At 44.8% G+C, this 27,232-nt stretch overlaps 1 protein-coding gene across 1 annotated transcript in view; it reads right to left on the reverse strand.

Moving 5' to 3' along the window:
- NUAK1 (NUAK family kinase 1) overlaps positions 1 to 9,828 on the reverse strand; it is a 49,265-nt gene extending 39,437 nt beyond the window's left edge. The window contains exon 1 of the mRNA XM_030478900.1: positions 9,322 to 9,828. Within this exon, the coding sequence (XP_030334760.1) occupies positions 9,322 to 9,642 (321 nt within the window). The 5' untranslated portion in view covers positions 9,643 to 9,828. The remainder of the gene's footprint in view (positions 1 to 9,321) is intronic.
- Between the last annotated feature and the right edge of the window lie 17,404 nt (positions 9,829 to 27,232).

Below are 27,232 nucleotides of genomic sequence, written 5' to 3' on the forward strand. Positions count from 1 at the left end.
CATGCCTCAGAAGCTGTTTTTTTAACAAATGCTTTGCCATCTTCCCCTGTCAGACTTGTGTGTAAAAGACTTCATCTTTTTGCATCAATGACAAAAATGACAATGACAAAAAATGACAAAAACCATAACAAAACACCATTAAACAAAGGAACATTTGTCTAGTTACCACATGGTTCAAACAGGTATTTTTATCCAACCCTCATCGCTAATCTTTGTGATCAAAAAATATTCACACTCAATTTTAAAATAATACTTGTACCTCAAGTAAAGGGAAATATCATTCACCATCAGGTGTTTTATGGAGATTAGAAATAATAGCAGGAATAAAATGCCTTTTTGTGTACGGGAAACACGATATGGAGGCTTTGAGATCTCCATCAGCAACAGAACCTGAATCGTTCTGATGTACCTATCAATGGCTAAATTTAGTTTCCAAACTTGGCACGGTATCTTTTCACAGGAACAATTCATTTCCTCTTTTTCGTTTTCTTTTTTAAGCCTAATATCCCTAAACTGGTGTCTTTATTCCAAGGCAGTGGTGCTCAAGCCCAAATACGCTGACTCAGCTTCTCGGCACAGTAAGATCTTTGGATAATTGCAAGTCCCCCAAGCTGCCAGACCTCAGAACAAAGACACTTGGCTCCTCCAGCCTCTCTGCTTAAGTTGTCCCACATGCCGGCCGCCTGGCCAGGGTAGCCGAGGGGCTCTGGGATTACCACAGACCCACATTCCCTAGGAAGGCAAGGCAACAGGGACAGAAAGGCCAACCAAGCAATGCTTTGTCACAGAGGCAGGCAGCCCCACACAAGGCACAGAAGACCCTCCCCTGCACCAGGCTGGCATCGCATGGAACCCAATGGCAAAGGGCCTCGGATGCCATGCTGGAGGTGTGGCTGAGATGAGCTGGGAAACGCTGACACAAGGAGAAGGGAAGGCCGAGGAGGCAACCAGAAATTAAGTTATGTTAGTCACACATTAACCTAAGCAACCTCAACTGTCTTCTTAACACTTACAAACCACAAGACCTGAATTTATTCTGTGATTTTACATTCACCTACAACTGGCCGGGACAGTTTCAAACATGCCAGCCATGCCAATCCCTTCTCCCATAGCTATTGTGTGGCTGGGTTGCTTTGTTTTTTAATGAAAGGAACCTCCCATTAAAGTATTTCATTATTTTCCTCCATTGGTAAGAGCAGAGCCTGAAAGTGTTACACTTGAGCAAGACCTAGGCCTTGCATCCCACCATGGGCCAGTGGCAGCTTTAAGGACTGATGCCTCATAAACCACCAGAGCTAGGAGCAAAGCCCATCCGTCTTTGGAGGGTTAGGGAACACTAAGCGTTTACACCATGGAGTAGTTTAACAGACTGAATTGAGGGTTGGCCCATGGCCTTTAGTTCAAAATATAAATAATACTGAACTCAAATGAAAGTACTAAAATGGCACAAGAGCAAGGGACGGCTATAACCTTGCCCCCTGCCTCTTCTGCCTCTTCCCCACTTTGCAACACTTAGCAAAGGTTACAGGAGGGCCTCCACATCTATTGAACATCTGGCATTTTTGGTGTGGGTCCAGAATGTTTGATAGGTATGGCCAGACACAAAGTTATCGCACCCAGCCCTGTAGCGTTCAAAGGTCTAGGATCCCCTAGTTTATACAATGTACTATGTTGCCTGCGAAGACACGGTGATAAATATATTCTGTTTAAAAGCAGATACTTCTCAAATCATAACTTGCAGATGCTCAAAGTCTTTCATGTGGGTAAGACAAATGAGAGCCATAGAGACTGATTTTGTAGCCAGGGAGTACAGGAAGCAACAGCAGGAGAACACTATTGAAAGCCTAGATACACTTATGGCTTTAATGAATTGGTCATCAAATATAACAACACACATATGCAGTTTTTACCTTGCTTTGTAGTTCGCTCCCCACCCCCCTCAGCTATCTAGCAAAGTGGAAATTATTTTGAGTTTAGTTTATTCAATGGACACACATGGTACTCACATCTGCTGGAAGATATTTGAGGGAAACACTGACAAATATAATTTGCATATTCAGTCAGAGACCTTTTCATCTGAGACATTTCCTCTGACATGCCAACTATCCCAAGTACATCAACCCACCAGGGCTAATGACAAGAGTTTTTCTATAAAGTGTCTGGTGCATGCCTGGGCAATTTAGGAACAAATCCTGACTTACATAGGAAGCAAGAAGAGACAAGATCAATAACCTCTGTGGGTCAGATTCCCACACTAACATGCCCATCACTAGCATGCAAACCATCAAAACTGTATGCCAGAGGCAGGCACTGGGAGCAGCCTTCATCCCTCCTCACTGTCCTCTCGTACAACAGTGTCCTGCTGAGAGGAGCATGGTTGTACAGTAAGAGAAGATGCTTTGGCATCAGCATCCTGCTTCACATAGATAGAAGGTACGTAAGCATGGTACAGGAGGCAGAGACTCAAGACACGGAGATGCCCACATCAAAGTGAAGGTCAGCCAATTTCTGAATCCCTGGAATGCAAGCCTTGGAAACATGTTCCATATGTTCTGCATTTGGATTACCATGGCTGTACACACGCTGACCTGCCGGTGTTCAAGGCTGATATACCTGGAACTGGTTTTCAACCCACATTCAGCATTCTTCCTTGGCACTGTCATGGCCACCACACTCCTCTTCCCAGTTCCTCACTCCAGCAACGACACTCTAGTTATTTATTTACCAGACAAAACACAGACTAACTACGATTACAGTCCTATAAAGAATAAACAATTGCTCACAAGAACTGCACATTCCACACAGTTTTATTCAACATGTATGACCCCAAACTACAATATATACAATAATTGTCTCCACATGACAAATCCACATTGTGGTTCTTAAAAAATAATAATAATTTTTAGAACACATGCCACCAAAAAATGCAGTATATTTTAGCCATATCTAATGAAAGACTTTGTACAAGCAATTTCCATTCTGTTGTGTTCTCTAGTGTATGGTCTGTGAAACCATTTGTAATAACGCTTAGGCATTTTATAGTGTTTTTAGCTGAAGGCTGCATTATAAACATTGGCTCAAATTCTGTTGTGCATTTCCCATTTAAAGGGATCACACTAGGTATGCACAAGGCCAAAATGTGTCCCGTTAATTAGTCTATCTTCCCTGTATCAACTAGTATCCTTTCAGAAAGGGATACACTGAGGCACAGGGAAGTTAACTGACCTGCCCAAAATTGTTCAATCCGAGGAAGGGAAAAGGGAAGGGAAGAAAGAAGCAACAGTCTCTCGGAAACTTTTTATTTCTTCACCTGTAAAAGAGCCCAACATTGCTGAAGACACGATGCTCTCTCAAAGCTCAGAAAGAACATGTTGTTCTTCAATTTGGTAAAAGGTTTGACAAGACAAGCTAACATATTCAGATGACCCCTTACTGGCTAGTCATTAATTCGGACTTTCATACCACTGAACTATACTCCCCTGAACAAACCTGCTTTGCCAACAAGAATTCCCAGTGCAGAAACCAATAATTTTGTATTAGTGCCTTCCCCCTAACGATCTGCATGCTGCAATCAGTTATTTTTATCTGCAACCCTTTTTGCTTAGGTCTTCTTTGGCATTTCAGCTATACAAGTGTTTATGTGAAGACTCTAGTAATTTTATACAACCAGGTACTAACGCCCGTTCTAATAACCCACAATATTCACTGTGAATTACATTAGATTAAATCCAGTGCTTTTTTTTCTTTTCCCTTTTGAAACCAAAGTCTCAGAACACATCTAAAAATTACGGGTGGAACAAATAAATTAACAGCAAAACTGTTTTCAAGCCCACATAGTCTTTCCAACTTCTATTCATTCTGTAACTAGAATTTCCATGCATGCTTTGGAACAATTTTTACAGAGGATGACCTGAGTTTCACTAACACGCCTTCAGCACCATGAAAACATTGTCCAGATTTAGTCACATTATGAGTCCGCAAAAGAACTCCGTATGCACATCTTAAGTAATTAAATAAATAAATAAGGATTTGGCAATATCCCTCTTCCACTGAGGAACCTCTGGCCCCACAGAAGTGTGCTGTGGCAGATGCAGCATCCCACCACAGGCTGCACAGGTTCTGCTGGCAGCTACCAGCTCAGAAGCAGGGAGTGAGGCGGCACTCTCTGCGCGGGTCACAGCGCTGGCACACAGAACAAAGCGAGAGGCAGCAGTGCAAGTGGAGTACAAAGGGGCTGGGAATGGAGACCAAAGCTGAATGTCACAGAAGGACAAAGGCCCACAGTAAAGAGAGCACCCAGGAGGCAGGAGAGACCAAGCTCTGCAGGAGGAGGCTGTCATCCATAGGACCCTGTTATGCACTCTACATGTCTGGAAAAATCAGGTATTAGGTTGTTCACTCAAAACTAGCTGATACTTCCAATGATTTTGGCTTCAATTGGCAAGTTTTTCTTTCTCATGTATAAAACAGGGTAGTGATACAAGCCATTGTTACTATTATTCAAGTGTATTATCATAGCTGTGGAAGCCACATTCACGAATCAGGATCCTGCTGTGCAAAGTACTGTACATGCACTTCACATCACAGCAGTGTTGTGTAGATACTCCCACTGGTGTCTGCAAAAAAGGAAGATATCTTAATAAGAACAACAAAGAACCTCAAAAAAAAAAAAAAAAACCAACAAAAAACTCCCAGCCATTTCTAGATCAGATCTGGACATTATCCTGGAGAAGATGCACACGGAGTGATCAAGACAAAAATCAATATTAACTAGTGACTCAGCTGCTAAGTGAAGCAGAAGTTCTCAGGAAAAAATTGAAATATAACATGTCATTAAAGATAAGGGAATTCACATACATAATAGGGAAGAGAGGTATACCAGCAAAAGCAAACGAGAACTGGGACAAACATCCCACCTGGCATTCACTGTACTCAGTGACCCATGAGCATGGTTTCATCTTGTTATTCGGAACCCGTAAAAACCACACCGCAAACAAACAAACGGTTGTGTGGCCAACAAGGCCTTAATTACTGACATGAGCTGTCATTGTTGGTATTCATGTTTTGGTTTTGTCATGATATGGAGAAATACAATTAGCAAAACAAAGGTCCTCCTTTCATGTAATCTCTTGTTGTTTCAGGGTTTCCAAAAGTGCTGTGCGACTCTCCAAAAGGATCATGAAGCAGAGCTGTTTCAAAGCAAAGATTTTCACTGGAATTGCAAATAAAATATTTCTGTTGCCCCAAAGTTTGGTGGTTTTTTTTACAGGATTTTAATTCAGAAACCAATTTCATTTGGCAACATCCTTCTACCTACTCTTCTATGCAGAAGAGATAAAGACCACGCACCACCACACATAACACGCCTGCACAAATATGCACCACATGCCTGTTTTTCATGTTGGGCTGCAGCTTGTCATCAATTCCCAAAATAATTAACTTTCTGGAGGAACAGCTGGAGGAGAATAGTGCTTCCTCCACCTGCTGGTGAGGAGGAAGAAAAGATGTGCTGGCGCTCAGGCAGAGAGAAGGAGGTAGAGGCTGAGGGGAGGCCCCTGCAGCTACTCCCCATCTCCTCTGAAATGCAGCCTAAGGAGAGAAAGGGAGAAAAGCATCTGGCTCTTGCAAATGGCAAAATGTGTCCTAAGAACAGAGGGTAACCGAAAGGAAGGGCAGATAATACAGGGTGCTTCATGAGAGGCTGTAAGAAACCAGCAACATCAGCAGGCTCCAGGTCCACGGTGGCAGGGAGAGCAAACAACTCCCTGCAAAGCACCTCACAGAAGGGCACCCACAGGGAGCTGTAACTGGCCAGGCTATGGAACCCCTGGGTTAAACTCTGCTGGGACTGCTCCAAGTTTATCTGGTGTCTAACACAATTTATCTGGCATCTTCAATGTTTGAGAGAGCTACATGTTCCTCTACTAACATTAATTCAATAAACACTAATGCATTGTTGTATCCAGGCATTGCTTTCTTTATAACGTCAGGAAAAGACAGATAACAAGACTGAAAACTCCTATCAGTTTTTTAAAGTTGCATTATAAGGAGTATTTACTCCAGTGGAATCATTTACTCGAAGAATCCAGCAGCATCTACCAGCTTCATGCATCATGGATGGGATCAGCCAGAGGTGGTCAATACACAGCTTATCTAAGGCTGACATAAGTGTAACCGTGGACTTCTTGGCTAACAAACAGTGAATACATAACACGAAAAGCTCAGTTCTTTGGTTTAACATGTGCAAGATGACAAGCGGAGAAAACACCCACAGAAATGTCAGCACAAGCGTTACTTCACAGGCTTGCGATATCATCTCTTCATCCTTACACTTACTAACAGGTGCCTTAATTTAAAACACTGTAAGTTACACAGTGTATACTGAGACAGTATTAATGAAGGAAATCTTGCTGGCAATATTAGGCACCTCATTCATCATGTAGCAGGCCATATTTTAACTGCTTCATGCAGCATGCAACACTGTCTGCAGTCACTGTGGTAACTAATACACAAATTCACATAAGCTGTTTCCAATAACAAACTAAATGTATCATACAATCTACCTCAGAGCTTTATGATCACTTTCCACTGAGTTAAGAGGAAAGACAAAGAAACTAAAACGATTTGAATAAACATGCAACCTGTTAACAAGTGCCAAATACTACTTTCATTCAAGTCAAAATAAATCCTGCTATTGATTTCCAGTGGCACAGGACTAACGCACATGTGTACCTTGGATCAAACTGTCTTCTGACCTTGGTTTTACTTCTTTAATGCAGATCTGCTAATTTCTATTTCACTCCTGAGCTCTCCATTTATACAGATGACAACAAATCTGAAGTTTGTGCCTGGCTAATCATACAGATATCTTCAGGAAATGCCATACAGCTAAAGAGATTGTTGACAGTCAAGAGAAGCAGAAAGGCCAAACAGAAGAATTGCTTGGACAAGGCTTATAACTGGGAACACAATGCCACTGCCAAGGTCCAGCTCCACAATCTGTTACCATGCAGCTTCAAATACCTGCTTACCACTGAGTAAAGAAAAAGATTATTAGCTAAACCAGTAGCAGAATAGGAAGCAAACAGACTGGACTAGAGTGACCTTGGGACTCTCTCTCTTGCAACCTAGCTGCCACTTGCAGAGATGATTTGCACTGGACGTGGTGGAAGAGAGAGTGCCGGACACATCGCTCGCTCTGTGCATCCCCTGCTGGGCATCCAGTCCAACCTGCTCACCAGCGCAGCAAACGCTGCCCCCTAACAAGAACTGAGGAGAGGAAAGAGAAGAGAAAGGTGGTGGTGAGGGGAAACTGAAGGAAAACTCTGCCCCTCTCTGATCATTCGTCCTGTCGGTGCTCTCATCTCACCCACGGAAAGCGATCAGCGTTCACCGCAATAGCCAGATAGGGGAACTGTCAGAAAACAAGAAGTATTTTCCATTCACTTCGGTCTGGCTGGATTCCTGACAACTAGCTTTTACACTGTAAGCAGACAAAACGTGGATATTTTACATACACTCACAGATGTTAAAGTTCAAACACACATGTTGCACCAGAATTCGCCTGCAGACTAGTTAATAATTATGAAGTGCCACACGCCGAGGCTTGTATTACTCCAGTATAAAACTCACAGCCCCATAAGGATTTGTTTAGCTTCTATATGCCAGCTGATAGAGTGTAACATTTTTACAGTATCCCAATTTTCACCCTCTCCATTTCAAGATGGCATTAGCCATACAAATTCAGTTCAGACCATATCATCTAAGTACTATTAGCTATGCAGCTGAAGCACTTGACAGCAAAATACAGAAAGACCTGGTGTGGAGATACACATCTATGCTACATCCTTTCTTCTGTGAGAGCCCTTCCCAAAACTGCATCTCATATTTACAATAGTCACCTTTGCTTTAATTTATCAAGTATTTTGAAAAAAGGTGTTTTCAACATATTTGCTTATTTACTACATTTTGCAGTGCAGCTCAAAAATAATCTGCTTACAAAATATTAGTTAGTATATAACATAGCCCTGGAGCTTTTGTTAGCCTGGAATTGTAAAACAGCCAAGACAGCAAACTTTAAAAATCATGGACTTGGAGTGAGCATGTGCAGGGATGTCCATCTCTGGATTCTCTTTAGCCAGCCTCCAAATGAGCTAATAAACTGAAAGCATACATGATATGACTCTACAACTTGGCTGAAACACTCATTTTTGCTGTCGACACAAAGATACTTAGTTTCAAAGTTTACAAATGTCCCTTACTAAAGCCATGGCATCTGCAATTTCATTCTCTGTTTTACAGCTGCTTCTGCGTGCATGTTGAGCTTCCAGGCAACAGAAAGGGAAAGGTAAATGAGACAAAACCCATAACATCACTAGGGAAATGCCTCACTTTTAAATGAAGTCTAGGAAAAACTCAATTAGTCTATTTCAAATGAAAAGCAGCGTTAAGACCTCTTTAGAAAACCACCTATTTCTCTGGGCGATCTTTAAAGCAACGCCTGCCTCTCATTCACTCACCCTCTGTGAACAGTTACGTATTTCAGGGAAGGAAAAATGACAACAAGCCTGTCCAACATGTACGTTTCTTCAGTTGCATTTCTGCACCCTGCTGGAGCACTGTACCAATGAGGAAATGCTGAAGCCGAGTTATTGCTTGGACAACCTCCGGGCTGCTTGAAGTCTCCAGCCAGCCGGCACCACTGAGCGGTGAAACGGATCGTAAAGACCAATGGGGCTGGGTTGCAGTCCCTGCGATTTTTTTAGGTGTCAGCAAAGTTCAGGTCACAAGAGTATGACTGAATCACAGCATTTTTAACAGGAGAACCAATGTCTTCCCTTCTGATGGTACTTTGGTTAGCTGGGGGATGTGACAGGTTCCACTAAACTATGGATTACCAGTGGGGACAGATAACTTGTTCACAGTGGTCCCACATGTAAAAACAAAACTAAAACAATAAGCCAGACTATTTTTCCCAGTAATAACCCATCCTTTTAAAACATACTGATGTGTTACTACAACACTACACGACTCCCCTTCCTCCCCTGAAAAAAAAAAAAACCCATAAAGTTTCGCTATGGAATTTGGACTCCAAACAAAGCCTTAGCTGGACCCAAGCGGCTGCGGACACGGGTGGGATGCCCACAGGCTGCCGGGGCCCCGTGGCTGCCGCCTCACCGAGACACACGCAGGGACGGGTCCCCGAGGGGCTGCACCCAGTCAGCTCCATCCTGAAGTACGTGTTGCAAAGAAACATTATATACACGCATACACGTTTATATATAATAAAAAGGCAAAGAGAAGCCCCTCCGCCTGCCTTACCACTCTGCCAGAAAACCTCTCGATGGCCCGCTTGACTTTGCCATAGGTGCCTTTGCCCAAGGTCTCCTGCAGCTCGTAGCGATGCTTCAGGTTGTGCTTGTGGTGATGCCGCTTCACCCCCTGCTGCTTCCTCGTCGCCGTTACCTCCGGAGACGGAGCCTCCCCGAGCGGCTCCTCCATGGCCGCTGCTGCTGCTGCTGCCGCTGCCGCTGCCGCTGCCGCCGCCTCGCCGCCGCCGCCGGCCGGCCCGGAGCCGCAGGAGGAGCAGCGGGGCTGCGCGGGGCTGCTGCTACCGCAGGCGGCCGCCTCGGCGCCCTCCATGCCCGGCGGCGGCGGGCGCGGGGTGTGAGCGCCCCACCGCCCTCGCAGCCTCTGCCTCAACCCCGCGCCCGCGCCGGCACCATGGGGCGCGGCGGGGCGGGGCGCAGCGGCGGCGCCCCGCGTTCTCCTCCCCTTCCCCGCCGCCCGCCCCGGCGGCGGCAACAGCAGCAGCAGCAGCAGCAGCAGCAGCGGTACAGCCGTGGGGCGGACCCTCCGCTCCGCTCCGCCCCGCCCCGCCTCGCCTCGCCTCGGCCCGCCCCGGCCGAGCCGCCCCCAGCGCAGCGGCCCGGGCGGGGCAGGCCGGACCGGCGGGGGCGCTGCGGTACAGGGCCCTCCCGGCCCGACGGAAGTCGGCTCCTCAGCAGCGCTGACCCCCGGCGCGGCGGGGAGGGGAGGGCGACCTGCCCCCAGCCCTTCCTGCCCGGGCTCGCCCCGCGGCCGAGCCCCCCGGCCTCTGCGGGCCGGGCTGAGGCGAGGCTGAGGGCCAGCCCCGTCCGTGCGGGTGCACCTGCAGAGCCCGGGTGTGAGTGTGGGCATGCGGCTGGCGGGCGGGGGCCTGCACCGGGTTTAGATTTGGGAGGTTTTTCCAGAAAACGCCTAGTTTTCCCCATTCGCCAAGCAGGCGAGGGTTTCCTGTAGGGTTTCCATGGAACTGGAACTGGTGGAAAAACACGGGCACGCCCGGCTGGTGCCGGTCCTTGGCATGGGCAAGCGCGGTTTGCCCATTCCAGGAGATCTTAGGCTGTAAGAAACCTTCCTGGGCCTGAGTCCTGCAGTGGTTGACGTGCAAATCAGTGCCCAGATCTAGAGCGGAGGGACCCCTCACCTCTGCTCTCAGGATCTCTGAAATACAAATGAGTGCATAGGTTTTACACTTCATTTTAAAGTAAGGTGGTTATTTCTTTCACCAAGATGTCTTGAAAACTTAAACCAATGCAGCCATAAATGGTTACCATGGTTAAGACAAATCAGATGTTTCCTTTAGAAAAAGAGCCACCCTCAACCCCATGGTCAGAGAAGGCAGATGTTCTCTTGTAGAAGAAAAGAGAAATTTGAATCATAGAATCAACCATGTTGGAAAAGACCTTTAAGATCATCAAGTCCAACCATTACCCCAGCACTGCCAAGACCACCACTAAACCATGTCACTGAGGACCTCATCTACACAGATTTTAAATACTTGCACAGGGTGGAATCATTTTGGCATGCTCCAGAGTAGCCAGTTTGCTCGACCAATGCAGACCTTCATGCGTGACTCCTAGCTTGGTATCTCCTCCCCGCTGAATGATTGCGAGCTCTGCAAGGATAGCCCACAGACCTTTTGAACTCCTGCGTTCAGCTTCGTGGTCACAGTGATGTCAAAGCACAGAGTTTCAGGATTCAGTAACCCCATCCCTCCATCTTGCTGCGGGAGTGTTAACACAGAAGTTAGTCCATGTGCTCAGCTGATTTGACTGGCTGGGTCCTGCAAATGCTCGAGTTTGTCAGAAGTAGCTAACTCAGGAGCATCAAGGTGACGGGATGATACCCAGGCACCAGCTTTGGTGAGGTCCATCATTTGGTTCCTCCAGCTCGCCAGGCTAGTGTGTAAGCCTGGACTTCCTCAAGGTTTCTTCCTGAGATAGTGAACACACTGCTCTGAGGTTGCAGCCTTAGCCCCTCTGACTTGATGAACTTGAAAACTCTCTGTAATTATCACTAACACAGCTTCATTTTAGGATCAGCAGAAGTGCCCCACTGCCTCAAGGCAAGTCTGCCTAGTGCAGTTCCTGGCAGGAGCCAGCACCACTTGGCACAGGTTGAAGATGACAGAAAGAATCCTGCAGTGGTTGAAAGTAACACCTCCCGTGATGACTTCTTGATCTTTGGGACCCTGATATTGGCTTAAGCCCTGGAACATGGAATTTCACATCTCTTTCACGGAGCACACCGCAAACTGGCTATTCCAAAGCAGAAAGGGTAAGAGAAGCTTCACTCTGTTACTACACAAAAAAAGAGAGCACCTTGAACTCCTGTAGACCCTTCTTTCATTTTAACTGTGGAAAGGACAACAATTCTGTAGATACCTCTGTGTAAGAAATAAGACTACATCGGTAGCTTTCATGTTCTTGTTTTATTTATATGTTCTGAAGCGCTATTGCGTTCCCACCAGCTAGCACAGAATAAAACAATGCCTGGGCTACCTGGACATGTGGGAGAGGGAGATCTGCTACTGCACTGGCTGCCTTCCATGCCCCCAGTTTGAAACCCACTTGGTATAGCTCTACTCAAACTGAGGGGATGCCCCAAGAAACATCTACATGAAGGAATGAAGGGCAGACTGCTGCAAGCAGGGATTGGCACAGGGATGGGATGGGAATGCAGCAGCACCAAGAGGCAGGAGGGAGCTAGAAGGGCTGGCAGCACAGCAGGAGAGGTGCCCTTGACTGCTGGGAGAAGTGCAAAATTGTCCTGGCATGTGTTCACCGCAGTGCAACTTCACTTAAAGAGATTAAATCAGAGTCTCGATCTTGCTGAGTGCCAAGGGTACAGCAGTCTGTCAGGATGACAGTATCAACTGCCCGGTGGTTTTGCATGTCCAGAGCAATCCCTAGTCCCACCAAAGGTAAGAGCAGCCTGCGTCCCGCTCCGACCTGCGCCTGCTGCCTGCACGCTGGACTGCCTGAGCAGCTCGGAAATGGGTTGGTCCCCCCAGAGGCAGCAGGGAAGAGTGTCCAGCTACGGCTGTCTGGAAGTTCCTTTCAGGCTGGAACTCAGTATAGCCTACATCCAGGTCCTTTATACCTCTTGAGTAGCCGAAAAACATGAATGCCAGCGATGAAAATAGGTTTCATTATGTTACACTCCTGAGCGTTGTTAATATTCGCAAGAGTATTCTCTTCTAGCTGCGTGGAACAAGACATGACCAGTTCAATAAGGAAATATATTGTGAATCACTAACATATATTGTGTTTGGACAGATCTAAGGCATAATAAAACACCGAAAGCTCCAAAATGAAAAATACCGATTTTATAATGGAATATAAGCACAGATACTATGTAGCATTACAAATACCACTTCTCCTTTTTAAAGTTCCATGCTCTTAAATGTGCAGCCAGAGGACATTAAGCAAATTAAATACATAAATTAAAACTGGACACAAGAAACTTTCTGTGCTCATATGTAATAGCAATGGGAATGAAAAATAATGATAAATATGGCAGTGATTGAGTGTGTCACCAACATATAGAGATATTTCCTTTTAATTTTTAGCATATTTGCAATCAGTATTATACTTGTCAGTACAGGAATAAAAATCTCTAGAGCAAATAGTAAACCAATGTCCTTCACAACAGGTATGAGAATACCAAGAAGTAAAAATTGCAGAAGGAAGATGAGACAATGTTAGAATTGACATTGAAAATCTTAAATAATGGCTTTAGTAGGCAATTTGCATTGTTCTAGCTGTTCTGTCAGTGTAAAACATGCAGTGTTCCATTCTTTCTGAGCTAAACATTTGGTGAGAATTTCAGCTCCCTGAGTTTATAGACATCACTAGGGAATTCTTCATTTCTGACAGTATTATTTTACGTAAATGCTTTTCCATATTCACAAAAAGGAATTATCTTCCCCTTGAAACCAGCAGACTCCTGCTAGCCAGCTTCAAAGGAAATAGGATTAGGCTCTAATTTGCAAAATGGCATTGGGGGATATGTCGTACCAAATCTGAGCTATACAGATAATCACAATAACAACAATAAAGCCACTGATTTCAGCAGGCCTACCTTCCCAAAGTCAGTGCAAGTTGGAAAACAATCTATAAGGATTGCAACGTTAGGATTATAAATTCATCCCAAAATTCTGTACAGTTATGCATATTGCAGCGTAACGTGGTGAGATGGTATAACTTATACACAAACAGACTCCTCAGTGTTTGTGAAGTGGTCAACAGTGTTGTTACCACCCCCTGTTGGCTTCCAGGGGGCTGTTGGAGACCTGGAACACCTTCTTTGACTGTAAGGTAGAGGAAATAGGAGAAATGAGTACTAAAGGTATTCCTAAATTCAAGGACGTATATTCTCTGATATTAATGCCCTGCTCTCTTAGGTTTCAGTCCTCTCTGCTGAACTCTGGCCTGTATGTGGAGAAACATGGAACCATAGTCTTAATTAAGATGCTTTGCTCATGCTTGATGGTAGAACTAAGCATAGGCATACACATTTGCTGGGCCAAGCTGAAGTGCTCAGCATTGTCCAGTCTGCAAATCTAAAGATGATATAACTGCAAATATTTGGAAGGTGCTGGCAGGCGAAACCAGAGGCCATTCTCTCAATTGAACTTTCTCCTCTGTATAAGTACCTGCTGAGAGAGAGCTTTTTGTTCTGCTGAAGTGAGAGCATGTTAATGTGTTCCACTCAATGGTAGGGATTATCCTTTAGAAAGAGGCGGCTGGCAGAGACAGCTGGTTCCCTGCAGCAGGTATCTGCATATTATCTGCCCTGGCAGATCACACCCAGTCCTTGAAATGCATGCTTTATGAAAATTATGGGAGTCATGCAAGTTCAGGATTAAGACTGTAATGCTGATTTTCTCTGTAGTGAGCCATATAAAAAGCTTTACCTTGACAAGCAGTTGTCTTTTGAGGTGTGTCTTGTTTGCATCGCACAGATGTCAGTTCACTATTAAAAAAATACTTCAATCAAGTAATGAATACCCACACCCTGGATCCCGATCCAGGGCCCAGATTCAGAGGTTATAACTTTCATCTAAACTCTTGTTATTTGCTTGCCTCAAGGCCTCTCAAGATGTCCATGCAATAGGTGTAGTTAAGTCCTCTAAATCTGGATCCTGAACCCATTACAGAGCTTTATGGGCAATGAAGAAGCTGAGGAATACTTTTAAGTCTGTTAGTAGAAGACTCTGGAATTTAGGCTAGCGTTCTTTATAAGACTTTCAATAAGAGAGGAGCCATATGTCCATAAAACATCTTTTAAAATTCTATTTCCAAGCCTCGAGCCTTTCTTTCAGCAGCTTCCACTGAGAATTTAGACAATGAACGTGCTATCAGTTTTTCCTGTAATACTGGTTATTTCTTTTACTGCTTGTTGTGTTTTATTGGAATATCCATAGCACAGAGGATACCAGTTGCCTGCTGACTTTACATCTCCAGATCTGAAAGTTCATTTACACATTTACATATGCGTGTGTGTGCCTGTATGCTTATGTCACATGATTTTACCTGTGTAAAATCTGCTTTTCTGCACTCAACAATTCCATGTAATACCTGAACTCCTCACCACTATTGCTAAACTGGGGTACTCAACACCTTTGAGAAGTGAGAAGAAACAAGTGGAACTGCACAGGAGAGAAAACTGGAATGTAGGCCTAAGGCTCAGGGTCTCTTCTGTGGCAGGGTTTCCAAAAGGATTGAGCACACACAATTCCTTGGTCTCTTGCTTTCCTATTTCTTGTTCAGCTTAGATACTCTTTCAGTAAAACTCTGTGATGGTGTGTTTATTGTGCTATTTATATATTATTTTTATTAAATAAACGAGCCATCCGATCTAAACTACCAGCTCCCTCCCCATGCACATTAATGCTTTTGGGATTAAAGTCCACATATATCATCAGGCTGTAATGAGAAAAAACCAACATTGCAGCTTCCATCATCGTGAGCAGGGAGTTGTGGCAGGCTGTGGTTGCTGGATTGCGCATGTAACCAAAACAGACAGCAAAAAAAGAAGTGAAAAAAGTAATTAAGTAAGTCACTCAGCAGCACACTCCTCTCCTCTCATCACTTCCCTCTTTACCTTCGGTTCCCTCCCTTCTGCCACCCGTGGGTTTTTGCCCTTGAGAGACTGACTGACTGCATCACTTTCAACCATCAGCGTGTTAGGCCATGTGTAGGCAGCCAGATCTCCGCCTGGCGCATTTTGTCCACTGCTGTTTCCCACACATGGAACAACTCCTCTTGGAGTAGCGTATACATACACATCTTCTCCAAAGCACCAAGGAGGCATCACCTCTGAAGCATGACTGAATGGACACTTCCCTAGCCACCGTTTCGCAATGCCCCTGACCCCAACTCCCCCAGCTCAATGGTGCATGCAAGCGAGGTGCCTGAACTTTGGTTTTCAGTGCTGCAACCCCAAGCCCTTATCTGGTAAACATGGGCAGACTTTGGCAGTGCCTGTGGGTTGTGGCGGAAGAGGGTGGAACTGCGTGGCCGTGGGTTGGGTTGGGGCCAGGAGACAGCAGAGTGGAGAAGGGGGAAGCGAAACACAACTGAGGTGCTGATGGGCTGGGGGGCATCCTGCTGAGTGCTGCTGCCCGCACCAGGAACTGCAGGGGCCTTCGCTCAGAGAGGCTTGTGTGGGAACGTAATGGGGAAGCATGAACTTTTGCCATCGTGACCCCTTCATCCTGGATGACTCACGCATGAGATGGGGCAGATATGTCCCTTCAGGACTCTGGGATTTCCTGCCCAGTCTGATCGACTGGCGATAGCACGGCCACTGGGTAGATCCTACAAAGAGTGGTGCTTTAGCCTCCGTTGTGGCTTTTGTGTGGCGTTCATTGCGCTGATGCCTGTGATGAAGAAAACCAAAAGTATGTTTTGCACAAGATGTTTGTTTTGATGTTGAGGTCTGTGGATCTGTGTTTAGATTGTATCGCTCTTTTCATGCAGCTATTGGATGTTTTCTTGGAAATACAAGAGTAAGCTACTCCAATAATACAGGGACTAAAAAGGTTGTGGTTTTTTTTTTTCTTAAATATATATATTTTTAGAGTGAAGAAGGTTAAGCACTAGATGTTATGATAAAACTCATGCCGCATGTGGCATCAATGAGTTACTAGACGTTCATGCCTTTGGATGCACTCATCTAAACAAGCCTTTCCCCAAGGCTACCACTGACCGGAAGATATCTGGGATAATGACAGCAAATCCTGCCCAGTTACTGAAAATGGACCCCATGACACTCAGAACATAGTATCTGCTGTGTTACGATAGATACCCGATGTACCTTGTCAGAAAGAATACCATTCGTCATATTCAGCTGGTAACACTCATCACTTCCCTGGCTACGACTCTGGCTTGGCGGTGTGAGTTTGTGGTTCAAGTCTAGAGGAGGAGAGGGTGCTGTGTGCCACCTTACTCCTGTTGGGAGACAAATCTGTGGGGAATAGGTGGCAATGTGGATCTATTCCTTCTTACCCACTTGTGCTGCAGGTAGCTGGCAACCTCCTTCCCCCCATAGACAAAGAGGAGCAAGGGCTGAATCGTTCCTTCCTGAAGGGCAGCCCTTTCCTCTCCTGGAGGTGTTTTGGAAAACCGTGGACTGCTCCACCGCTTGCCATGAGCACTACACTAGGGATGCAATCTGGCCCTGAGAATTTGTTTCCAGCTCCTCATCTCCCTCTAAATTCCCACTCAAACACTGGAATTCAGCATAGTGTGCATCATGGCTTCATAGCTATAAGACTGGCTGTATTTTTCCTTCAGTGATCATTAGTTTGTCAAAATCAAAACAATACTGAATTAGAAAATAGACTTAGCATGGAAACTGCCAGCTTCCTTTAGCTTCACTTTGTTTACTTTTCATTTGTCTGCAGCCACTTCCTGGCTTTAGAAAATAGTGTTCTCTGTGACTTGTAAATAAAATTATGTCAAATAATAAAAACTGTTAATGGCAATGTAATCATTTTATGGCAAGTGATTAGAAAGATATAAACAGAATATTATGACTTTCGGATGTGTACCAACGATGCAGCATGGCTTTTTCAGGAAAAGGACATACCCAGAAATCTGGGGCAGCAAACTACAAAGAGCAGTTAAATGGAAAATGAATCTCTTTCTTTGCATATAGATGCCCGAGAACTGAATATAATTTTCCATTAGATCTTTTTCAAATCCCATCCTTTATGCCTGTTTGCTAGCAGAGAGAACTCTTTAGATCAATAGCAAATTGGCTAAGCAACAAACTTGATCAAAGCCTCATTATGTGTGAAAATTTCATTTCACTGGCTAGGGAATTGTGAGGGGGGAGGTTTCGTGGCTCTCTGTGTTTCCTTTGTGATTCTCATGGAGTATAAAGGGAATTGCAAATTTCCAAAATCCGCATAGCGCCATAGGGAAGCAGAGGACTCCAATGCTGTTCTAATTGCGGGGCCCACAGCAGGGTGACTGTCAGGGCTAGGATGGGGGCTTTTAGGGGATGGGGAAGAGATGTTCTTGCTATGCTAAGATGACAGGTCATTTTATTTGGAGCTGATGGTAGCTGGTCCACATGACAGCCACCTCTAGGCTTCTCCAACCTGCGCTGAGGCCACAGTCACAGTTCAACCCCCAAAAGACAACACATATCTTGAGAGAAGATGCAGCGACAATCCTACAGGGAGAAGCAAGGCAACACATTGATGCCACTAGCTTCCCTGCGTCAATGCAAAGCACACAGCACTTTGCGTAAAGGTAAGCGTAGGAAAGACCTACCTTCCCCAGCAAGTCTGCAGAGATGCCTCCTTCTCCTCCATGAGCTATGGTGAACCAGAAAATCTGGCCCAGAGCCTAAAAGCACTTTTAAACTTGTCTCTCCTTATCTCTTCTCCAGAACTAGAATACTTTTTCCTGCCTCCCAAGAATTATACAAAAATAAATCTTCTCGGATCTGCAGAATGCTTTGCTGACACTAATTGTGTTATAGGAAAGAAACAGATTTATTTTTAATGGAACAGGACACTCATTTCTAAAGAACATGTTTGAAGGTCTGTTACCAAGATGAAAAAAGTGTTCAAATTTAATAAGAGGAGCAACGTGACCTCTGCATATTTCCCATTGCTTTAGCAAGGCCAAATCCTTCTCATTTTACCTCAGCTTGTGCTAATCTCCATGAGGGCTCCATGCACAGGACCCTTTGTCAGCACCAAAGCCTGCAAAGACAACACCAGTTAGGCTACCTAGAATTAACCAAATGCTGCTGCAAAACAGCTGGAAATTACTGATCTTCTCCATCTGCATTCATCCCCTCTTGCCATGACACTGTCTGAAGTCTTCTGTCTCATCCCTTCCTCTTTCTGTTCCCTTCCCTCAGTCCCCAACCCACTCTCACTTGCTGGAGCAGATGCAGCAGGCTTGTTGTGGGCATTTCCCCCTTAGGACCTAGACATGAAGCTCAAGAACTTTGCCCCATCAGGGCTTTCATCACCGTTCTGCCCAGGCTTGACAAAAAGGAAGGTTTTGAGCTCTCACCCCTCTGTGTCAGCTGGCACCTACAGAGTATGTCTGGGGTTTTCCAAGTAGCCAAAGGGTTGTCGGTGCTCAGATCTCGCTGGCTTTGCACCGTGTGACACACATCCTCTGCTCTGAGTCACTGCAGAGTGAACTCTTGTATGTGCAACCTGAACACACTTGCCTTCTGTGGGTGGTAATGCTCAAGAAAAGCAAAAATGAGTGCTGGATGATCAAGAAAAGCAAGCATGAGGTGGCGTGGGGCACGTCCATTTTTAAATGGGTGAATTAGCCCAGGATGCTCCCTCTCCTGCAATTTTCAGCTCCATTGGAAATGCATAGATCAAATATCCGATAGAGGGAAATGAATCAGACGAGGTAACTTTACACACACATTCGGTGGGGAAATGCGATAGCTAGATTTCTAAGATTTCACCCTGACCATTGCAATACTCATATGAGAAAAGTATGCCACAGCCTTATCTAATGTGGTCTCTGGTTGCTGTTGATGGAAAGAGATGCAACCTGCTTTGCTTTAGAAAGCGAAGTAGACCCTTTCTGTAGCACCACCAAGTGCGGGTTAAGCATCTGTAGAAAAATCTGTCTGCAAAATAAACATGCAGCAGTGCTGCACAGCAACGTTTTTCAACTAGTTTTCAGTCTTTTAAGCAGTAAATATTATTTTCAGCATGCAAACCTGGATGTAAATTGGGATTAACGTCACTGAAGCTGGCCAGAGTGTGGGTGAAGACAGTATTAGTGTTGCAGTCAAAGCTGTCAGAAGACTGACAAAACCTTAATGCTCATCTGTTGTTGTTGTGGGTGAGCAGATGTCTTGAGCCGTGAACCAGGACCTGGCTGCATTAGGAGTGCAACAGGTTTATACATCAGATTTGAACAGCTATTAAAAGGGGTTTGAGTGGAAATGGAGATGGGGTCAGGTTCCTGGCTCCATGAAAGGCTCCTGGTGTAAACTTGCCCCATGCCAATGATAAATGATCAGTGGAACTTTTTCATATGACATGTTACACACTATTGCTGCCCTACCTTCAGGGTTGCTACTCAAGGAGGATTCCTTTGCCTTGAGTCTTGTTATGATGGAGAAGGGCCTGTAACAGCTCGGTTGCTCAAGCTCACCCCTTCCACAAAGAGACTTTCAGGCACAGAGGTTGCTTGGGGTGTCCCTTGTAAAACCTGGCTCCCAAAACGGTCCTCAGGAGTACACAAGTACCTAGCATAAGAGCCCACACCACTGGTATTGTCCTGGTCATGGCTTATTTGAACCCATAAACCTGACTCATGGGAAGACTAAAAGTACAGCTCCTGGGACCAGACCATCAAGCTACATCTGCATAAAACTGATTTAAGCAGTTTTCAGTGCAGGAGCAAAGCCTTTGCATCTGTGGTAATTAGCCTTTAGAAAGGCACACGGTGTAATATGCCTCTTGGCTATCATGTTCCCCTGCATTCATCAATTGTAGGTGTCATTAGGTCTCAGCCGATGACCCCTACTTGCTTCCTGGCCGGAAAGGAGGACACTGAGGCTTGTGTTCATCATTCACCTTTTGCAGCAACATTAGCTCCCTTATACCTTCAGGAACAGAAGGGACCAAAGGTATCTCTGTCTTTCGCGGGCCCTGCTCAGGTGAAAAGAGCCCCAGGAGGAATAAAAGGCCACCTTCTTCTGTGCCAGCTAACACTTCTGTAATTAATAAAGCAGGTGCTTGGTGGCCATTCTGTTTGCCAGCCTGCAAACTTGGAACACAGCCAGAGATGCCTGAGGTGCCACTATTCAGAAAAGCAGCAGGAGACTCAGCACTCCTAGTGACAGAGATAGGCTTTCAAAAGTACATTTCTTAGGATGACAGGCAAAGCTGTCATGGGGTGAAGTCTGAGGTGAAGCTTTGCAGAGTCCCATTTTGAGAACAGCAGCTGCCAGTGGTATGGTTGCTAGACTCATCCTGCAAGATGCTGCAGATAAATAATGGGAATATTCTTATTTGAAAAGAAGAGAAGCACCAACAGACCAGGACCCATCATAAACAAGCTTGTGAGAGGTAAATGTGATTTTCAGAGGAGGTGATTATGCATGGGTGCCACAGTGTTCGCTGGGAGCAGTGGCTGTTCAGCACTCCTGAAGAGAAGGCTGTATTGACCCTGAGGGAAAGTAGATAAATTGGGTCAAAACACATGGCAGTTTCTAATTTCCAAGAGATTATTATACTCAATAACAACTGTGTGCATTTGTGCATGTGTCTGTGATATAATGAGCAGCAGCATATATATGAGTATATATAAAAAATATTATGTATATGTATGTATGTATACAATCAAGCTCATATTGCTTAAACAACTATAGTAGGGACCCTGTCAATATTGGCTGTAAGTATTAAACATCCTTTGGTGTTTATCTTGATGCTTGAGGATCTGAAAGTTATAGTTGACAAGGAGTGGAAATACTGTTCACTAATAGCTCTAAAAATATAATCACAGTGGAGGACATCACTACTTTCAAGCTGAAGTCAAGCTGCCTGTTTTAATACAAAGCTGGGCACCCCATTGTAACTCTGGCCATCTGTATGCATGCTGTATTTAAAACGGAAAACGGCCTCCAGGGAAAGTGAACCAAATTCACCACGGGTACAAGCAGGCACGGCTCCTTTGAGGTCTGTGGAATGTATTTGCTTACACCAGTAATGGGTTTAATCCAGAGAGCATTGTTCTTTATAAGACTGTATTTTTCTTTGTGTTTATGCCAGCTTAAATCCGTTTACTTTGGTAGGAATAATAATAATTCATACCAGTGTGAGTGGTGCTGTGTAACAACTTTCATTGCCTGTTTCCTTTCCTACTTTACTGTACTTTTTCTGCAGGTGCCACCCCTCTGTTTTTTCTACATTTACTTCAGATTTCCCTAGTCTCAATGAGAAGGCAGCCAGGCCTTCAGTGCCCACATCCACTACCTGTTTCCCAGTGCATATCCCATTCCTGGTGCTGAGGATTACTCTGTTGCCTTCACTGGCATTTCCCTCCTTCCACCATCACAGCCATCACTGTTCCAGCTGGGAAGGTCTGTGTGTTCCAGTAGTTCATCAGTGCTACTTGTTAATTGTCCAAAGACTGGAAACAGAGAGGTCCTGCTCCATGTGCATGAGGCATCCCTTCTCTTCCTTGTGGGTTGGCTGGATAACCTGATTTTCCCTGGAGAAATAGCTTGCGGTTAATAACACAGGCCATGTCAATAAAACTAGATAGAAACAATAGTGTGCAAGTAGCAGGCAGTATTGTAAAGCATCAGAGCTGATGAAAAGGGCTTAATATTTAGTGGTCGGAAGAGCAGACCAGAATGAAGGTAATGTTAACTCTCCCTGTGATGCAGTTAGCAAAAAGCACACATTTATTTTGCTTTTATTACTGCCAGACTTTGTGTCTCCAGCCTTAACTTTGCACTGAGTGCCACCAAAAGCTATTTCCTTAAGTTTTGCCTTCCTGAAAAGCAGTGGCAGAATAGGTGAATGGATTTGGGCTATCGACTTTATATACGCTGCTAAAAAGAGACTCAGTCAGAAAAGGCTACCTAAGCATCACACCGGGGTGTGGTTGGAGAGGTTAAAGTACAAGCTGCCTTTCTTAAATGCCTGTCCTCTCACCAGCTGATGTCATTTCCCCCGATAGCTCGAGCATTAGCCCTCTCCTCGGCTGAAAGATGAGTCCCCGAGGAGCCTAAATTAAAGACGCCCGTACAAAAGTGCAGGGCCTGACCTCTTGCAGCTGCACCGGGGCTAATACTGATTCATTGTGCTGCTCCGCGTTACAGTCCAAGGGCAGAACAAGGGGGCAGGGGAGGGATACGGAGGCATTTTGGGTCCTTGTTAGCTCATTCATAGACACCTGGTGTCCCGCCTCCTCCTCACGCTTCGGTGCACACCACCCCTATTGTACAGAAAACTCACTTCTTTAGAGATCTGAGCTACTTGGGCTGGACAAAGACCAACATTAAATCTGCAGCTGCCCAGGAAGAGGCCTTCTCCGTCAGGGGGTATTATCTAGGATGTCTGATGAGAGACCGGAGCGGGGAACTCCCCTCGCCTCTGTCACTTCCAGTTACAGGTTTGGATGGATGTGTCTGCACATAGTTTTCTTCCTTCACATAAGTAACACAGGCCACTCTGTAGCTGATGTGGACTGTCACGCCTCTGCTGACCCACTTTAGCTCCAGAGCTCCATGAGAGGTATGTGACCCACTGCACTCACCATGTTTGGCTGGACAACACTCCAACTGTTTACAGCCTGCAGGAAACAGTGTCAGGGGGTGGTGAGGCCAAGATACCCCCACGGCAGCTCCTTCACCCTCAATGAAGTTGCATCAAAGGTAAATTTGAACCGACAAGGGCCAGCTCCTATTCTCAATTACCCCAGAGAGAGCCTGGAATTGCATCATTAGTGTCCAAGGAGTTATTTTAGATCTACACAGGCACAAGCATGAGCAGAATCTGGCACTGAGTTTAAAGGAGCAAAACAAAGAGAGGTTTATATCAAAAAAGAACAGTGGTAGGTGGGACATATAAGCTGTATAGTCCCAAGTTTTGAAAGGAAAAGAAACATAAAGTTAATAGGAAACCTTTGTGGCTACTAAATATGTTTTATTCTTGAATCCCCAGTGGAACCGATCAGCCCCTTCGCTTATAAAAATAGGTGCAGCAGGTGTTAGTTTCAAAACTTTTGTGCTTATGTTCAGGGCACTAATGAAAAGTTTATGGTCAGTGAAACCTGGAGTATAAAGCAGGAGAAGTGGAAAAGATTCTGTCCTGCTGCGCTAGAGAACATCTGGAGCCATACCACTGACCAGGGGAATTTAAATCTACATCTCAAAAGCTTTGCATATCTGATCACCATTCCTACTATCGCTGTCTAAACAGACCTCATGCTGGTAACCTGACCTACTAGTTGGTGGCTGTGCCTCCTGTTCTCCACACCTAACTCATTTCTTTCAAGGCGATGCTGAGGATGAGTGTTGTTAGCTGATTTTCTTTTGATTTCCCTATTTACTCTGATGTGTTTCCTGTGTTTTCTTTGAGCACATCAACTAACTTGCAGCTCTTGAAGACAGCCAAGGACAAGTTGCCTCCTAGGGACTGATGCTCGCCAAGCTGCAGCATGGGGGTGTGAACATTATGCAAATAGCAAGATATGGAGCTGAGAGAGGGGATTCACAGCCACCACGGGGAACTGGATGACTGAATCCCATTAGGCTTGCAGTGAGGCTTGGCAACCTTGCTCTTCCTGGCCGCCTTTGAAGAAGTATCAACACAAAGCTGAAGGCTAAATCTTGCATAAAGCAAGACACACTGTTACTCCCACAGGAATGAGTACTGCTCATTGCTATTGCAGTAGCTGAGCTGGATGCTGAGTAAGGATCCCTAGGCAAAACTCCCATTGTATTGTATAAGGATATAAGGAAATACAAGGAGAATTTCGGGCACTGTCAGAAGATGTTATCAGAATGTTGAAGATCTGTCCAAATCTCTACAGGCAAATTAGCTAGAATGATAACTGCAATATATTGGTAAGATTTGTACCTGTTTATAATTATACTATGTTTATAAAAAGTGATCAGTGTTCTTATTCAGAGATCCACATGCACTTTAGCAGGTGCTATTACTCATTTAGTAATGAGTGAATTACAAAATGTTGTGAATAGTGAAATAATGAATTACTAAATAGTGAAATAGTGAATTACTCATGTGATTCTTCACCACAGAAAGACTGGTCATCAGAAACTAGAGGCCCTATGCATCGCAGTATGGAATCATAGAATCATAGAATGGTTTGGGTTGGAAAGGACCTTAAGATCATCTAGTTCCAACCCCCTGCCATGGGCAGGGACGCCTCACCCTAGACCATGTTGTCCAAGGCTCTGTCCGACCTGTCCTTGAACAGTGCCAGGGAAATTCTGCCCCAGCTTGTGATACTACGGGATTTGGGACAGCAAGAGGCAGTTAATCAACATGTTTAAACCCAAAGATGGACAGTACCGGACATGTTCTACACATCTTAAGTAATGCCAGTTCTTGACTGATTATGGAATTGTTTTAACTTTAAAGTATGTTTACACTGCCAGAGTGATCAGAAGGGGCTCTTTTGTCTCAACAAACCAAGCTGCAGAATTAGGGGCTTCAGCATTACATCTCATCCTAAGGGTCCTGCAGTCTTCCTTTGCCCTCTGCTACTAGAGCAGTGCATGAGAGTGAACAGGCAGTGACAAAGCACTACTGAACCCCAGTGCTCTGGGAGGGTTTCTCACACAGCTGCTTACTCACATTTAGACATTTAACATCATTACAGCATCATATAACAATGTGCTGCTTCCTTCTTGCTTTGTGAGAATGCAAGTTTATTTTGATAAAATTTAAAACAAAACAAACAATCCCTACTTTAAATGGTTTTAATTTTTGAACTTTGAAAAGAGTAAATTGAGTTGAACTGCCTTGAAGTGCTGTGATTGTCTATTAGCAAATACTCCTAATGAAAAGAGCAGGAGAAGGGCAGGGAAAGAACAGACAGACCCCCCACAGTTCCTACCAAGGTGTTAATATAATGTAGAGTAATATTTGTAGAAGCACAAGGAAGCTGTGAGATTCTCCATAACATCAGGACTTATATTAAAGCAAACAGTTGTTCTGAATAAACTTATTGGTAGAAACTGCATTAGAGATCTGCCAAAATGCCCAAACTTTTTCCTTGATAAACTGCGAAGGAGACCCAGAATATAGACTTACAGCCAGACAGCGGTTTCATCGTCAGAAAGGTGCATATGAAGTTTAAGATCAAAAGGTATGAGAAGAATTTTCAGCCACACCTCAAATGTTGCTTGTTATTTTTGAAAGCAGGTTGATTGGTGGTCTTGAGTCTTTCACTGCACTTGGGACCTTTCCCCACAGGGAGTTTTTCTTTAACTAGACTCACTGTACCTCACCGTACGGAAACAATGTGGGGAAAGAATTTCTCCTGCAGTAAAAGCACTTCAGCGAGCACATTGATGACGAATGTCTGGGACTTAAATACAGGGAAACCCATAGCTGACAGCCTGAACAGAGGGACATATAACGAGGCAACTTAAGAAAATAAAAAGCTTATTGCAAACATGTGTAAAGCATAAGGCAAGAAAAAGAAAACAGGGAAAAGAATGGCAAGGATCCTGTGGCAAAGTGACCAGTGGTGAGCTGTCATGCCCAAAGCCACAGGATGAGGCCCACAGCATTTATTGCTCAGTGGAAGTCATTTTTCAAGTCAAGGAGCAATACTTCTCCAACATAAATGAAAAATTCCAGTCAGCAGAGGGTAACTGAAGCCCTCTTAAAACAAATGCATCATTGAGAGGGACTAATAAATCACCTTAGTGACTAGATCTTTTCATTTGCAGTGGAGAATCCTCTCTCAAACCACGTCCGTGTGTCACAGCTCATCCCCTGTGTATTATACAAACACTTCAGGGTGTGTTTATCTTTACTCGGTACAAACTTCAAGAGGGACCTAAGCACTTTGAATTGGGAGTAAGCACTTTGGCTGGGTGTTCCGAGTGTGCTGGTGGGAGAGTTAGCTGCTAGCCTGAGCCCCCAGTCCCCCTTTGCCTGTATAAACCTATAGTAAATGGCTGCTTCTGCTTTCTGCATGCAGACTGGAAGGGAGGGAAGGAAAGAAGCTCCTCTGGGCTCCTCTGCCCAAATACATACTAAACACCACTCCTGAACACATTTAGGCATGAAGGAAATTTAGGCTCACACTCAAGACACAGTATAGCTGCATCTTCTGAAACTGCTTTTGCAGGCAGCAGTATTGAGGTGGGCTGGATTCACTGAGGAACGTGGCAGTACACATTTGCTTGTTGCATTCTTGATTCCTTATTGCAGGAGTCAAGTGCAGTTAGATCACTAACTTCAGCCATCATCCTGAGACAAACTTGTCTCCAGATTTCATCCAGGAAATGTTGAAATCAGAGCTGTATTAAGCACCTGGCTGCTGCTAATAGTCCAGACAAAAATGCAAACACTGAAACTTCACTTGCTGTAGTGCATCTTTCCTGAGCTTGCTTCCCTTTCCAATGCAGAGAAGCACACCTAGTCCTGAACTTGGATTGTGCAGTGAAGACTGGAAGTTCATAGATTTACTTCATTGCTCCTCAGGCACAGGAAAACTTTTCGTTACAGTGACATGAGAGAAATTGAAAGGAACAATAAACAGCATTCCAAAACCTCTTTTAATAGATATGCTTTCTTTTTATAGTTCAAATACTTTCACGAAGAGGGATTTAGCTCTGTGCAACCATTTGAAACAGTAGCTCTGAGTTACTTTAATAGGTAAAGCAGTAAATACTACCATTCTAA

The sequence above is a fragment of the Strigops habroptila genome, chromosome 3 (assembly GCF_004027225.2).
Source record: "Strigops habroptila isolate Jane chromosome 3, bStrHab1.2.pri, whole genome shotgun sequence".
Lineage (NCBI taxonomy): Eukaryota > Metazoa > Chordata > Aves > Psittaciformes > Psittacidae > Strigops > Strigops habroptila.